The sequence below is a fragment of the Myotis nattereri genome (assembly GCF_964212035.1).
Source record: "Myotis nattereri genome assembly, chromosome: 4".
NCBI lineage: Eukaryota > Metazoa > Chordata > Mammalia > Chiroptera > Vespertilionidae > Myotis > Myotis nattereri.
Window position 1 is genome coordinate 13,354,112 of NC_138079.1, and position 16,500 is coordinate 13,370,611.

Consider the following 16,500-nt stretch of genomic DNA (forward strand, 5'->3'; position numbering starts at 1 on the left):
TTGTTCTACTTTTCTAACTTCTGTACAATAAAATGGAAGTTTTATTTAGTCATTTGGGATAAATGGCTAAATCATACACAATTTCCTTGTGCTCTGACATGCGATCTCTGTAGCTCTTAAATACCTTCCATTACAATCCTTTGTTAAGGATTACATAGAGAACCTGAAGGAAATAAAAGGAAAACCAATGTGACAGGGATCACCTTTGATGGCAGCTAGAGATGGAACTCAAAGGGAATTCTCTGCTATTTCAAAATGCTGATGGCACTCTGGCCCCTGTCAACTTCGAAGAAAAAGAATGGTTTCAAATCAGTCAATGGATCTGGCCTTCATCTGGGTACTTTATTCAGACTCTTGAGCTAAGAAGTATCAACTACCCATTAAGAAACTGTTTTTCACTACCCATAAAAAGAACAGAATCTTAAGAATTGTGCTAACATACTTGATGTTATGTTGCCTAGAAAATCAACATAATAAAACTATAGATCGATGGTGACAGGGTTGGACTGAAGGCGTGAAACAGTTCTGCACATGCAAACTTCCACTGGTACCCTTCTTCTAGAGTAAGGATCCGGAGAAATCACGGAGGAAATACATCATTTATAAACTTAAACAGAAGAGGTACCCACCCTAAAATTTCTAAAGAATGGGCACATGGACTAAGGCAAGCAGTGGCTAAACCTTTAACTCTGTCAAAACTGATCATCCAGCTCACCGGTCCTAAGCACACAGTGAGTCTTATGCAAACTGCTTATTTTAGACTACATTTTGAGGGCATATTATAAAAATTCTTTAAGAGCTTGAAATATGAAAGTGACATATAAAGAAGCAAAATGTCATCAAGTCAGGAGAGAGACTGTTCTATGTAATGAAGACAGGGCACAAGCAAGAGGACAAAGTATTTCCAGAAAACCAACAGGGGCAATGCTGGCTGAGGATATTTGATTATATTATCTGTACTATTGCCAGGTTGTGGCCTACAACCCCCTCCCCCACCCCCTTACACATAAACATATGGCTGCGTGTGTATCTTCATTTATCAGGTTTAAATTGAGATATCAAGCTGAGATTAAAGTAAAAGCAAACAAAAAAGGAGAAAGGCATTTGTGATTTTAAGAAGTTTTATTCTAGCGTGGGGGGAACTTTTCAGTGGAAATTCCCTTTTCTTCTCATGGTTTTACTCTTCAGACTTGGTAAATAAATGTTCCTCAATTTTGTGCACACTTTTCATTTTCATCTGCTATATTCCAACAGATAAAATTTCCAAAAGTTCTAGCTGTTCTCGATTCTTAAAGGTATTACTTCAATGTTCACATGATAGTTTGTGTAAGTCATTCCTATGTTGTTAGGTAGGAAAATATAACAGAACACACTTTAGCTTTAAAGTTCCCCTTCTTCATTCTCTTGTTTATAGGAATTTTAAATTTTGCGCATACAGTTAGAGTTCATGAAGCTAAAGATTCAGATGTTTTATGCATAACACCATGGCCTGAATGCTTGTGCCTGCCCAAGACTCACATGCCAAGGCCCTAATCTCCAATGTGATGGTGTTTGGAGGTGGGGCTTTGGGAGGTGATTAGCTTTAGATGAAGATAAGCGGGCGAAGCCCCCACGATGGGACTAGCGTTCTTATCATGAGATGAAGGGACCAGAGTTTTCCCTTTCTGCCTTGTGAGAACACAGCAAGAAGACAGCCGCCTGTGAACCAGGAAAAGGCCCTCGACAGACACCAAATTTGCTGGTCCCTTGAAATTTGCTGGTCCCTTGATCTTGGATTTCCAGCCTCCAGAACTGTGACAATGCTTATTGCTTAAGCCCCCCAGTTTACAGTATTTTGTTATAGCAGCCCAAGCTGGCTGTGACAGTAACCACAGAAATGACTAAGAAATCTTGGTATTAGGAGGGTCCTCTAGCTACACCATGACTTCTGTCAGGGTGCTCTCTTAGACACAGGATGGAAGCAAAACAAGGAAAGTGGGTGGCAGGATTGTGTTGCCAGTAGAGCACAGAGCAAACCAACAGATTGATTTGTCTTCCCAAATAGTGCCACCCTCGAGAACATGTTCTCAGTACTTCTTTCACTGGCTTTAAATGCATGACTGTATAACAAGTGTCAATAATCAAAAATCAGTGAACAGTGTATGTCACTCACTTTCTAAACTTGTATAAAATTGTGAATATATATGCTCTCCAAGAAGGTAATGCTCAAACCTTATTAGAAAAGAAGAGAATAACACGCTCCCAGTTTAGAAGCCAAGGGGCTGCTGAAATTTGGATGCGGTGCTTTCTGATATGGTCCCAGGCAGGCACGGAGGGACAGACACACTGGCCCCTGCAAGAAATGTCTGCTTAGGAAGGAAATCACATAGGTGAGGGGATGTGTTCAATGTGTGGGTTAAAAAAATAAAAGAAAAGGAAAAAGCCTTCCTTTGATTTGCTTTTAATACTTTTGCTTCCCTCTAGGGCTTAAATTCCATTTAAAAGATTTCTATCTTAGTTGGCTTGAGGATGGAATAGTGGAAGTCATTGCTCCTTATAGGAAGAGAAAGATGTGACATGGGGATAAAAATCAGAAAGTTCGAAAACTAGAAAGTAAAGATGTCCATACACTTTACAATGAGGCTTTGTACACTGGGGTCCTTTAAGGGATGGCAGCTCACGAGACCACTTGAATGATCACATTCATCAAAACCTCTAATGAATGAGAATTAACAAGAGGACTTCAGCTCCTCTCCTGAGAAGGAGTTTACACCTGGTCCAGTTGCCATCTCCAACGCCCTGGGCTGGGTACCTTGGAGGTACAAACAGGAAGAGCTCTCCTAGTCAGGAGAAGGCTTTACATTCCAGGAGAAATGCTAAAACACTCTGCTCCTCGCACATGTCACAGCCATTCATGTCTATGCAAAGAAGAGAGCTTTTACAGCTGAGCTGTATCCCCCAACACAAACAAAAAGGCCTCTTCATCAGCAGAATGCATCTCTATTGCCTAGATTTCTCTACCAAGGAGGGCCCACTGCAATCAATACACATGGGCAGGCTTTTATTTTTCAGAGAGTTCAGTGAGATAAACCAGGGCCTGGTGATATTGCAAGACAAAGGGAGTGGTTCTGCTGTCACAGGAAGCATTCCTATTTTAAATCCTACTCTTCCTCCCAGGAGAAGCCACATGTCACAGGAAGAGAAGATGGCTGTGAGATGGCTCTAGGAAGGTACACTGTCAGGGGATTTCTCTCATGCAGGGTTTGGGTGAATTAGGCTGTAGTCGGTACTGAGTACATTAAGAAGCAATGGCCTAGACACAAGTTCATCCACCGTCTGCCATTCTTGCTTGACTTGGTCTGAACAGCAGAGTTACGAATTGATTTTGCCTTTACAGTGTTTCATTATCACTTCCAGCTTTTTCAGATGGGGTTGGGGAGAGGGAGACAGGGAATAGAAGTGATGGTTATTAAAAAACAACAACAATAACAACAAAAAACTCCAAGCAATTGTAAAAAGACAGAATAAATAATGATTCTTGTGTTGACTCTTGGGGATTTCAAAGGAAAGGGTAACTCATGTGTCTGAATTCCCCTGCAGGCGTTCAGAAGCTGTCAGCTACAGGGGGCTGAGCTGTGCAGAGCAGCAAAGGATGCAGGTGAAAGAGGATGGCCAATGAGCTAGCTGTATTTCTGGGGCACACATAGTCTCCAGGCGTGGCTTGCAGAAGATAGGAGGGGGTTTGCATTTGCAAGATTAGAAACCTGTATTAAAGCAGAGGCAGGAGTGTGTTTTCTGAACAAAGCCTCAGGAAAACACACTCAAAACAGAACAACAAAACCTCAGAGATAGCTTTGCTAAGGGGCACACCTTTCCCTTAGGGAGAGGTGGGAGGGAGGCTGGGAGTGTGCCTGCTCCAGACACTGGCACAATTAGACCCATGGGCTGTGCCTCACAGAGGAGTATTATCAAGGCTGGTCAACATCATGGAGCTCACCTGGCCCTCCCCCAAGTCATCATGGTGGAAACCACTGGAACACCAGTAATGCTCACCTAGAATTCTCTCTGCTCTTAACTTCGCATCCACTTGGGCCAGAGCCCTCTCCATTTCCTGCCTTTTAAAGGGGTCTCTGTTCCTGACCTCCTTCAGGTAATCTTGTAGTCTCCTTTGTTTATATCTTTGCTGATATGTCCCTCAAAGATAATCTAATACAGGCAACTGGGATGATTTTACCACCTAAGGAGACAACTGGCTATGTCTGGAGGCACTTTTGGTTGTCACAACTGGGGGAGGAGTTGCTATTGACATCTACTGGGTAGACAGCTGCTCAACATCCTACAATGCACAGAATAAGCTCCACAGCATAGAATTATCCAGCTCAAAATGTCAGCGGTGCCAGGTTGAGAAGCCATGGTCTAGTAGTACAAGACACAGAGTATTTATTAATGGGGGGGAAAGTGTTGCATTGTAAAATGTAAATAAGAAACCGAAATGAAACACCTGAAATAAAGTTTTAAGTCTGTAAACTCATTGAAATTAGAAGAGCAGCAATTTTAGCTGATAGGTTATGTTTTATATGGTTCAGAAGAAGTAGAGGAATCTCATTCATTCCTGGGCATGGCAAAGGAGAGTCACTACAAGGAAATGTGCAGCCATGGTCTTTGCAGGCTCCTGCGATTTGTTGCTTTGAGGACATGAAATACCATGTCTTGACTCACCAAGCTCCCGGCATATGGTGAGTGAGACTCTACTGGAACTGGTCATGAGGAATGAGCAGTAGCTGACACAGCAGATGGTGAGAAAGGAAATGGTATTAAGCAGCAAAAGTAAAAGGATGGTTACTAATTAAGAAAATGAAAACTGTCTCAAAGAAAGAAAAACAACTTGTAATATTAGGCAAGGCATCAAGAATATCATGAAGGACAGCTCCATCAAGAAATAATAAATCAAATCAAAATGTGTTTCAATTCTCGCTGGTACCTAGAGTGATTAAGGTAAATGTTGGCTGATGAATCCAAAGCCTTAAAAACATTCATTTGGTCTAGATATTTCACATTTAAGAATTTATCCTTGAGAAGTGATTAAGGATGTAGGTGAGATTTAATTACACAGATGTTTGTTATACTTTGCATTAGCTAAAATTTAGAAGCAATCTACCTTTCTGACAATTGGGATTGGTTCACACATGATGGTATAGCGCCACAATGGAATTCTTGGTAGCCCTTCCACATACTGGAATTATGTTTACTCACATAATATTTACATGTGTGCATATGTGTGTGTGTGTGTGTGTGTCTATACACACACACATATATATTTATAAGTAGCATCCATTTTGTCTGAAATAAGGGGAAACTTATTTAAAACAAGTTTAAAATTCAAATCTCTGATGTGGTGATTTGCAATGAAATTCATTTTTGTGCTTTGGCACACTGACTGCTATTTAGTCTCAGAGTCTCATTTCTGGCCCAACAGCACCCATCTGATGAAGTGAGGAATGGGTGAGGCTCTTGAGGAAGTGATACCCAAAACAAAGTTCTGAAAACCCAAGGAAACCTTCACAGTGATGGGATTTTGTGACATGTGATCCCACTATATACGTCATATGTTAAAGTCTTCAGAACGAAGCAATTTTAAGTCTGACATGATCAAAAGTACTGTCCTTTAGAGGCCCATATCCACTTGCTGATGCAAATTGTAAGTTCTCAGATGACAACTGTGAGAAAGAATGATCATTGGGTTTGGTAATGACTTCAGAATGTTGACTGATGATGGAATAAAATGCAGCCCAGCCATAAGTGGCTGGACAAGAACAGTTTGAACCATAACAGAAAGAGGAGATCTGGTGAATATTCTTGGCTCACAGCAGCCCTTGGAGGCAAAGAGTCACTAAGAAGGAAATGGACAAGGCTGGGACAAATCACACCTATGAACATCTATTCAAACCCCCGCCCCCCCTCCCCGCAACAACTAGAGCTAAAGGCCACCCAGGGCCCCAGACTGACCGTCATTCATTCAGCACAGCTGGTGCTGGGCGCTGGGCTAGAAGCTAAAGACAGAAAGGAGACCCATAGTCCTTCCCTCAGAAAATTCCCTCTCTATGGGGATCAATTGCTGTCATAACTCACAGTGTGATGAGCACTAGAGAAGTTCAAGTAAAACCATGTGGAAGTGGGCTAGAGAGTGGTTTTTTTTACATGAGGGAAGTCTTTTAAGGGTGGAGATAATGTTTTATTTGGTCCGAAAGGATAATTCTCCAGGTAGTGGAAGGAGAGGGGGAGAAGGCCAGCCGGAGGAACAGCAGGAGCAAAAGCTTGGAGGCTGAGCTGAGTCAGGAATGTGTACAGGGAAAAGGCTTCCTTGGTTCTACCAAGATGTGTCTATTATCACATTGAGAGGACCTTTTGTTTTTACGTTAACAAGTGGAAAAAATAAGGGGGCGTTGAAGGCAAAAACAATACTATAAATGGAGCCACTTTCAAACGCTGGAGCTGCCATGCCAGAGGAACTGCCTGGCATGTCTTAAGCCTCAAACTTTTGGAATGTTAAAAACAGGGCAAAATAACCACTGACTGGGCCTAAGACAACAGTGTGTCCCAGAGAACTGTTTGCCAAGGTAACGAGAAAGCCATTATTATGACTACTGGACTGATGATTAATAGACCTAAAATTAAAAACATTGCTTAGAAGTAGCATCACCATGTTATGTTACTGAAAGGGTCGTTCGACCGCCAAAGGGGTCGCGACCCACGGGTTGAGAACCGCGGATGTAATCATTCCCTGTCCCTTTCTAATAAACATCTATTGCCTTTAGCTCCTAATCAGAACATTATTTGGGCTTCAGCCTGAATCAATGATTCCCAAATATTTAATCTTATTGACTTAAAATAAATGCTTGTTTGCCTCTCACCTTGAGAGGACCTTTTGTTTTTAAGTTAACAAAGGCTGTATAGAGGCATACTGCTCTTGCATATAAAATATCATGGTGATACTATAAGTGAAACTTGCTGCTAATTGTGAATCTGGAATCTACAATGTAAAACAAGATGAAAAAGGACAATAACACTTACTCTTACACTGACCACAACTCAGTGACCTGTGGAGCAGAGGTTATCGGAGAGACAGTCGACCATGTAAAAGGCCTGGATCAGAATCCTCTTGGAATTCTGATGGGTGTACGCCTTCACCCATGGAGAGGGATATATACCCGTGTGAATCAAAAGATTCACAAGTGATATTCAAGAAGAAAAAAGAGGTTTCGAGTTCTGGGGGATCTCGCTTGTTCTGTCCCCGCTCCCCGAGCGGATCCTCTGTACACTGTCCGTTCACACACTGCCCAGTGCACACTGAGTGGGTCTTGAAGGCCCAGGTTTGCTCTGGCCGGCAGCCAGCAGTGTCCTGGCACCTGTAATCTGTGTTTGAGCACCACTGCTCCCAGGCCCCCATCACAGGAGCCTTGGCCAGATCCCAAAGTGAAAAACAAAAAATGTTTAGTTCCACAAAATGTGGAAAAGCAAATAAATCCATTTTGTCTATTTCTATTTCCCTGGACCTGAATCTTTGGCTTGCCACGCCTGCACGGCTGTCCCAGGCTGCTGGCACGAAGCCTTGCTAGGCAGTGAGCGCCTTGCCAGGTGAGATGTGCTTCCTGGCACAGGCCATGCAGACTGCTTTGGCGGAGGTTCTGCCCAGAAAGGGATAGGGAAACTAGCAATTTGTTATAATTCAGCAATAGGCTCTAAACACAGACTGGAGAATTAATGAATTAGCAAAGCCCGTTTGGACTAGAATATGATGCATAGAACTGTCAAATACTTCACACACAGAGGCCCTTAGTCTGATCATTCTAGTCCATTTCAACAGCAACCATTCTTGAAATAAAGTATGAATGAAGCATATCTTTGTACCACATATTGAATTACCCATATCAGGGATCTAATGGAAATGTTTCTGAGATTTTTATTAAAACTAAATCTAACCTGAAGAACGGTATAGTATTTTTCTTATGCACAGAACATCAATGCCAAAGGTGAGAGTCAACATACGCTCCTGGGATACAGAATGCGCCAGAGTCAGTCATTAAACCAGTGATGATTTTCATCACCTTTGCTTCCTGGTGAAACCTCTGGCTTCTATGTCCTGGGAAGTCTGTTACGGATTAGACCACTTTGCATTTACATAGCCCCTGTGCCTTCCTCTGAGGCATCTTACATTTAAGAGAAGAAAACTTCTACCTTCTTACAAGCAAACACTGACTTAAGCAGCTACTGCCTTTCTGAATATTATTTTTTAAATGGTGTGTGAAGGCCCATTGTAGAAAATTTGTAAATACATAAGCACGAAAAGAATCAGTCACAATCCTGTCTTCGATGCTACTACAATTTTGCTAGAAACATACTTTTTTTGCACATGCATATATTTTATATTTGCATATGTCACCTATTTTACAAAACTGGCTGTGTTTAACCTACATCATATCTGTACCTGTGCACACACCTGCTTTTGTATTCTTTCTCCACTTCACTTTGTATTGTGTGTTGTTGTTTTTAAAATTCACTACAAGTTTTTAAAAAACCTGATTTGACAAGGAGTAGAGATACCAGGGGATGGATGATATCTGACCATCTTTGAAGCTGTAAACCTAGATCTCTCCAGAAGCTGCTAGCTGAGATAAATCACTTTGCAGCCTCCGAAGGTAACCTGCTGGTCTGGTTTTTGGCTAAGATGGGGCTGTCCCAGAGAGGCCTGGGACACATCTATTTCTCATGTTGCTGCAACCTATTAACATTGGTAAATCGGGGCTCCGTCTCTCACTCCAGGCAGCCAGACTTTAAGTCCTTTAGACTCCTGGACTCCTTTGTTGTAATGGCGGCCTGCTTTCCCCAAGTGCAAAAGACTGGAGGAAATCCCTAGGGTGAATGAAGCACTTGTTTCCTGCAGAGACCCTAAGCTGGCTCAAATGTCAATCTTTGCCAGCAGGTGGCGCCATCTTGACTCTCTTCTCTCCCTATGATGGGCCACCCTGCTAGGAGGCCCCCTGGATTTGATGGTGCCTTCCTACCCTCCTTCTTCACATCATCTTATGTCCTGCCTACACTCTCCTCCCAAGTCCAGGCCTTTGGCTTCTATTTCCTTCCATCGGTCTTTAAAGACAAAAGAGTTTTTATTTTTGACTGTCTTTAAATAAATTGAACTGGACAATACATACTCAAATGTCCTTTAAAAAAGAATAATTGTTATCTGTTTACATCCTCATTAAGCTTGATACTTAAGTTTTGGGCACTTCAAAATTTCTGTGTTATAAAGAACCCAGTTAAAAAGCTTTTAAAAAACTAACACTTGGTTGAAACTGTAACTTTGAAACTTCCTTATAAACAACAGTATTCCACTGTATTTAACTTACAGTAGTTTCAGCAAAACTCATTAAAGAAACCTTCTTTTGCCGGACCGGTGAGGCTCAGTGGTTGAGTGTCAACCTATGAGCCAGGAAGTCACAATTTGATTCCCAGTCAGGGCACATGTCCAGGTTGCAGGCTCGATTCCCATTGGGCAGCCAATCAATGATTCTCTCCCATAATTGATACTTCTCTCTCTCTCTCTCCCTCTCCTTTCCTCTCTGAAATCAATAAAAATACTTTAAAAACAGAAATCTTCTTTTTTCTTAAAGAATACTGTAATAAAAAAATGAGACAAACGAACCATGCAAATTTGCATTTAGACTGACAAAAATCATAATTGTATTAATTATGCCACTTTACTCAACTCAGGAAAGAGCTCATTGATGTGATAAAACGGTGCAAAGGACAGCTTTCTAAGCCTAGAGAATTGCTCACCACAAGGTTTCAGGACGCAGCTAACAGCTCGAAAGCAGGGCTCTATTTCGGGGTGAAGCCCAGGAACGTTCTCTTCTGACCTCTGATTCCTCTGGACCCAGTGAACCCCTAATCTCACCTGTCACTTGAAGGACTTCAAGCCAGGTGAGCGCACCTTGGCAACAGTGAAGAAAGGGGTCAGAGTTCAAGGCAAAGTCTTTCTAAATGAGACACCAAGTGACAGGCACCAGGGACATCAGAAGGAAGCACTTTGGAATCCGAGCAACAGACGGGAGAGAAAGCCTTGTTGTCATCAGAATGACTTCAGTCTCAGTTGGAAGTGTTTTCAGTCAAGGCAAAAATCGTATTAAGGCGACTTCCCAAATCTGCCTTCTGAGGTTGCCCGGGCCTGTCCAGAGGTTCTGAGTCCTCAGGTGGTGTGAGAGCCCCAGGGGTTGTGATCTCTGGGCAGATTGGGAAGAACCCTCTTGCTGCCCGCCTTCCTTGCAATCATTACAGTGCCCGCTCCCTTTCCCGAATAAAGCAGAGCAGGGCCTGGGCCCCTGGGATCGCAGTGCTGAGAACCATTATACCTTTGCAAGGCCAGGTTTGGTTTACTTGAGACTGAAAATGTTCAGAAGCCACAATGGCCACAATGGCTCCCTTAAGTTCCGGGTAGGAAACCTGAGGTCTCTGACATCACGTAGCATGTTCAATAAATACCTGCTGGCCGGCCATTTTATTCCCTCAGTGGAATGGCTGTAAGGGGCCGAATTCAGAGCCAGGGCTCAATCCTCTCAAAAGGCTCCTCTGATGCAGGGCACGGACAGAAGACTCTGGGCACTGACCCACAACAGGAGAAAATGCAAGGCTGGGAATTTAGTGCTCAGAGCAGAAGGTCATCATCAAAGAAGCAGCACACATGTCCCTCCTAAACTACAGGTGTGTTTACACTGGAACACACAGATCTGCCTGTGGAAGTATCTGGAGCAGCCCTCGGGGCCACGCACAGCTAGAGACCTGGCATCTACAAAAATGCTAATGCGGACGCATTCAAGTCAAACTTAGGAATTCTATTTAAAAATGCATTCCCACCAATCCTTACTCTTAATAAAATAGTTCTTTTAACCCTTGCTCAAGGTGAAATGGTTTGTAACATACTTTTAAAATGATGTGGCGTGATCTAAACATACTTAGCATGTTTCTTTTGAATTATTAACCTGTCAAGAGAGAGTGTTGTGGGCTCTGTTCCGTTTTCTCTGGCATCTGAGCCCAGGAACGGTCAGACCTTGGGTACAACCCTGAGAGCTGGGAGATGACCACAGTGTCCAGGAGAAAGTTGGACAAGTGACCACAGTGTCCAGGGAAAGCTGGACGCATGACCACAGTGCCAAGAGGAGATGGGGAAGCCCGGTGGCAGGGGTGTCTGATCGGCAGCAGGATGGGCACTTCTCCACATACTCCCTCACCTGGGGGGCTGGTAGGGGAGGGGTTCAGCCTCCCTGAGGCTCCCAGGGAAGGGAACAGAGGCTGTTCTTGGCCTTGACCTCACTACAGGGCAACCTACTCACAGGTAAAGGCTGCTCCATTTTGCAGAGGCCTCTCCAGCTAGGCAGCTTTCTGAATTCAAGGGATCGACCCCCCAAAGCCAAGCTTCTGACGTCATTCTGCTGGAAGGACTGTGAGTCTCAGGCTGCCACCCCATTTCCAGAGTAAGATCACTTGCCCTGATGTTTCAAAACGCTCCATGAAATGCATGCTGGACTTTCATGCATCTCTTTCCCTCAGCTTCTTTTCTTTAGGCCACACCTATTCCGTGCATTGGAACCACCTGAGAGGCACCTCACCTGGATCCCCCAGGGACCTCTATAAATGTGGGAAGCCACACATGGAAGCAGCAGCTCCTGGGTCTGACTTTAAGAGCTGGCACCCTACAGTCCACCTGTTCTCCTTTTGAAATTCCCTATGTTGGCAGGACACGGGGGAGTCATTTAATGTGCCACTGTCTCAGCTGTGAAATTCCCACCGGAAAATTGTGGGATGCATTAGTGATGTTCCCACACGTTGAAAGCCCTGCACCTATACACGCAGATGAAATATTAATGTTGTAATTGGGGAAGGGAATAATTGCATGCAGCTGCGAGTCGCGCATCACCTGGTCCTGGGACTTCTTTTTCTTCTTCTTCTTTCCCCAGCACCCGGAGCTCTCTGCGTCTTTGCCACCGGCCTCCCCACAGAGCAGCCCGTCCAGCTCATCCGTGCCCATGTGCTGTCCCTGAGACGTTTCTGCCGCCAGCCGGTATGAGAGGTTCCTTAAAATGCACACACAGTTTTCAACGGTCTGCAGAACCCAGGAAAAAGGAAACAGAGGGATGAATAAAAACTAGCTAGCACTCCATCCAAAAAAGCCATCAGTCTCCACACACACAGTTCTCTTTAGATGCATTGAGCTGTGGGCTCTTAAAGTTCCCTTGACAGCCACAATGGAAAGAATTTGAGAAGCTTAGAGAGGTCCTAAGACTTTTTCTCCCCACAAAGAAACTAGTTATCAAGAATAGTTACTTCTACAGTTAGCTGTCATTGATGACTGAAATTCACTTGCGAGTGGGAAAGGACCTACAATCACAAGAGGACCCAGATGTTGTCCACTTAACAGACATCTGGGGACTGGGGCTCAGAATCACCAAATGCATGGATGATCGGATTTCCATCAGCTCTGGGAGGGTGACACCAATATTTACCAGGGCACTTTCTGGGAGTAGAAGGGGGCAGGAGACGCAAACCAGAGTTGTCCCAGGCACACTAGGTGCTGTGGTCACCTGGGGCCATACATTTATCAAGCTACTGATTTTTTCTGAGATGGCCAGTGCTCCTATTTTCTTAGCAAAGGGGCTAAACAGCGGCTAAGGACACATGTTGCAGAGCTAGACCCTAGGTCTCTGAATACTGGCTGCTTGACTTGGACAAGGCACCCAGCATCTCCATGGCTCCATAATCTCCTCTGTAAGATGGTCATCATTATACCCACGCTTTAGTTTGCTGTGTGGATTAGGTGAGCTAGAGGATGTAAGTGAGGCAGGCAGAATAATGTCCCGCCAATGTGTCCACATCTGAGTCTCCGTAGCCCGTGAATATGTTAGATTATGTGGTGTGGGGATTGAGGTTGCAAATGGAATTAAGGTTGCCACTCAGATGACCTTGAGATGGGGAGATGATCCTGGGTTATCCAGGTGGACCTGTGTAAATCATGTGTCTCCTGTAGGTGAAAGAGGGAGGCAGAGGCGTTAGAGTGAACTGAGGTAAGAAGGACATGACCTGCCATTGCTGGCTGTAGAGATGGAAGAAGGGGCCAGGAGCCAAGGAATGCCTGCAGCCTCCAGAAGCTGTGAAAGGCCAGGAAACAGCATCTTCCTGGAGCCTCCAGAAGGAGCACAGCCCTGTCCACACATTGATTTTAGCCCAAACAAGACCCATTTGGACTCCTGGCCTAAATGATAAGACAATACATTTGTGTTTTTAAGTTACTGTGCATGTGGCCATTTGTTACAGCAGCAACAGGAAACAGACCCGTTGTGTACATACTGAGGAGAGTGCCTGGCACACAGTAGAGGCTACACAAGGCCTCATATCAAAAACAGTGGCGGAGACAGCACCTCGGGGAAGCCCAGGGCATATGACCTACAGCTGGCCCGTCTGCATCTGTGTCCTGGCTCTACCCTTTAAGGGGCTGTGACCTTGCTGTATGCAGAGGGCTAAACCTCTCTGTGACTCTATTTCCTCCCAAAGGCCCTACCACCAAATACCATCACATTGGAGATTAGGTTTCAATATATGAATTTGGTGAGGATACATTCAGCCCAAACATCAGCCTTTTGGCCTTCATTATGGATTTGAGGAACTGTGGGCTAAGGGAAAAAAATACCTAATGTAAAAGAAAAGTACAGAATAATAGTGGAAAAAATATAATCGAAGTAAGTGTTATTTCAGTATTTTTCAGGCACCTACCGTGTGATAGCCACAGTTCAGGCAAAGAACCTCGTCCCATTGTGCAGGTGAAGGGAACGAGATCTGAAGCTGTTACCAACTCACAAGAGGGCTGTGCCACTTCTCTCTAGTTCTGGGTCAGGGCGGGAGGGGGCCCAGCACTTCTCCTGACTGCGCCCGACATTTGGGGAAAGGCAGGAGATGTCTTTGGCTTGTCTGTGGGGGCATGGAAACCAACCAGGGAAACTGATCTTCAGGATCTGTCTTTAGAGCCTTTGCCATTCTAGACCTTTCTTGTCAGCTTTTCAAGGTTTCATGGCTGCTAATCCCACAGGCTTTGAGTCAACTCGATTTTCCATTTCAAGCATCCTCTCAGCATAAAAAAAAAAGGCACCAGCATGAAAGCAGGTAAACACAGGATGATGCATGAAAGAGACGAGAGTCCCTCCCTGGAAGGGAAATGTTGCGGCATTAAGTCAGAATGATTTTCAAATCAGCTCAAACTGAGTTTTTCTTACATCAAAGACTTGGGAGAATAAACTTCTTTCTCATCCTCCTGTTCATCTTCCCCGGGGCATCTCTGGGCCTCTGTTTAACAAATGACAACTGGGGAATACATCTGCAGCAGTTTCGGGACATGCTTTATAATCGACCTGTGGCTGGGGGATGACTTGGGGAGAGGTGAACAGGAGAGAGAACCTGGGAGGGGGAGCGTGGGAGGGGAGAGAGGAGGTGGTGTAGAGAGAAGACTGGAGCGAGGGAGATCACAGGGACTGAATCTCTTTCCCTCTGTCTCTCTCCCTCCCTCTCCCATTAGGTCTGGTTCGGGAGGGTTACCAATTCAAGCACTGTTCTCTAAAGGGACAGCAAAAAGAAGACAGACAGCCACTGCCTTTCTCGGGGATGCCAGCAGAAGGCGAGTGGCAGCTGGTGGTTTTGCTTTTGACATCCATTGCTGTCAACAGTGCTTTTAGCAGTTCCTCGTGGTCACCGGGGTCATTTGACTCCTTATTTTCTATTAGAAAGGGCTAATTTGGAAGTTGTCCAGAGACTGCTCTACCATATGTTACCCATTCAACAAACTGTCCCAATTACAGGAGCCGGGCTGAGCGTGAGCATGGAATCCAGGCTCTTGTACTCATTAATGTGGCTGGCCGTAAGGAGAATGTGTTCTAACTTGTCATTGTGGAAGCTTAGAGGTGGCCAAGTGGAGGGCTGAGTGGGGAATTATGGGACAATCATAATAATACGTCAAAACTCAATAGCACATTCTGGCCAGCAGAGCACTGCCAAGCAATTTATCACATGCGATCTTTTCAGCAGCCGTGATGATCCTCCTTGTCACAAAGCTGAGGACACTGGGGATGGCCCCCTAGTCAGTGCAAGGTACGGATGGCAACCGCCCCCCCCCCCCCCCGGCCCAGCATGCCCTGGTGCCAAGTCCAGTGCTCTTGCTACTCGATCAGGAACATTTGATTATTCAAATCTCAGGTAGTTTAACTGTCCCAATTACTCCAATTTCCTCTTTGGGGGGGAATATGGGATTTAAAGGAAAATCTTAACAGTCTTCCAAGAGTTTCAGGAGTCTAGCCATCTGATACCCCCGGAAAAAGGTGAGTATGCCGCAGCACTCTGGATTTGGACATGCTCCTGAAGGCTGCTATCCCCACCGGCAATGGTGGCATGGCCCCTGGCCAAGGCAAGAGGCTGATGACTCTCCATTTTCAATTGCAAGGCTCAGACAGTATTACAGCTCTTTTGGTGTCCAGTATAGCAAGAGGCTTAGTGTCTCAATGTCTTAGAATTTACTGATCTGAATATTAAGATCCCGGGCGTTGTGGCTTCAGTGAATGAACTTCAGACATGTGTCTATTAGGTTAACAGGTATCTGTGAATACTCAAGACATCTTGACTGGACACTTCTTTAGGGACTCAGTACTCATGTCAATGATATTAAAGTGGCCGCTAAGGGTGTTTACAAGAAGGGATAATTAAATCTTTATTATATCATATTCTGTCTTGGGAGTTGCTAACATCTATACAGTGAACAAAAGGATGCAAACGTGACTGAGTGTCAGGAATGAGATGACAAGCAGTGTTCATAATTGGAGTCAACTAGTACTCAAAGGGTTGGAGCCCCAGAAGATACTATCCACCCAAAGCGTAGGGAGTAGGGCTCAGGCAGCAGTAATTTTCTAAACTTCCAGTCACTCTCATGTGTAGTTACGTTGAGAAGCGCTATGTTAAATCACCCGCCATGCCAGTTAGTAATTAAATGGATAAAATCACCATTATTTGTTCTTTATCTGACTTCACAACTGAATTACACTAAACTATACCCCACTTAGAGCCTGTTTAATGCTGTATCTACTAAGGTGGGCTCTCAATCCAAGATGCACATTGAATCACTGGTGAATTTTTAAAGATGCAAAGATCAGAGAAAAGAGTTAGATGCTGAGATTCAGAGGTCTATGATGGGCTCTAAGACTCATGTGTTTATTAAACGTTCCAAAGGCAATTCTGATGAGTCAGCATTGAAAACCCTGGGATCAGTGCTGTGGTTCACGACCAGGGCCAATTCTGCCTCCCATGGGACCTGATTTGGCAACAGCTGAAGACATTTTTCTGTGGAACACAAGTGGGGAAGCGGGGAGGATGCTATAGGCATCTATGAGTAAAGGCCAGGGATGCTGTTCAACATCCTACAGTGCACAGGACTGTCTC

At 44.5% G+C, this 16,500-nt stretch overlaps 1 protein-coding gene across 3 annotated transcripts in view; it reads right to left on the reverse strand.

The window, feature by feature from the left end:
• CTNND2 (catenin delta 2) overlaps positions 1–16,500 on the reverse strand; it is a 784,675-nt gene that overhangs the window by 100,660 nt on the left and 667,515 nt on the right. For all 3 annotated transcript variants that reach the window (XM_081089970.1, XM_081089969.1, XM_081089968.1), the window contains one exon: positions 11,948–12,133. In XM_081089970.1, coding sequence (XP_080946096.1) covers positions 11,948–12,133 — 186 coding nt within the window. The remainder of the gene's footprint in view (positions 1–11,947; positions 12,134–16,500) is intronic.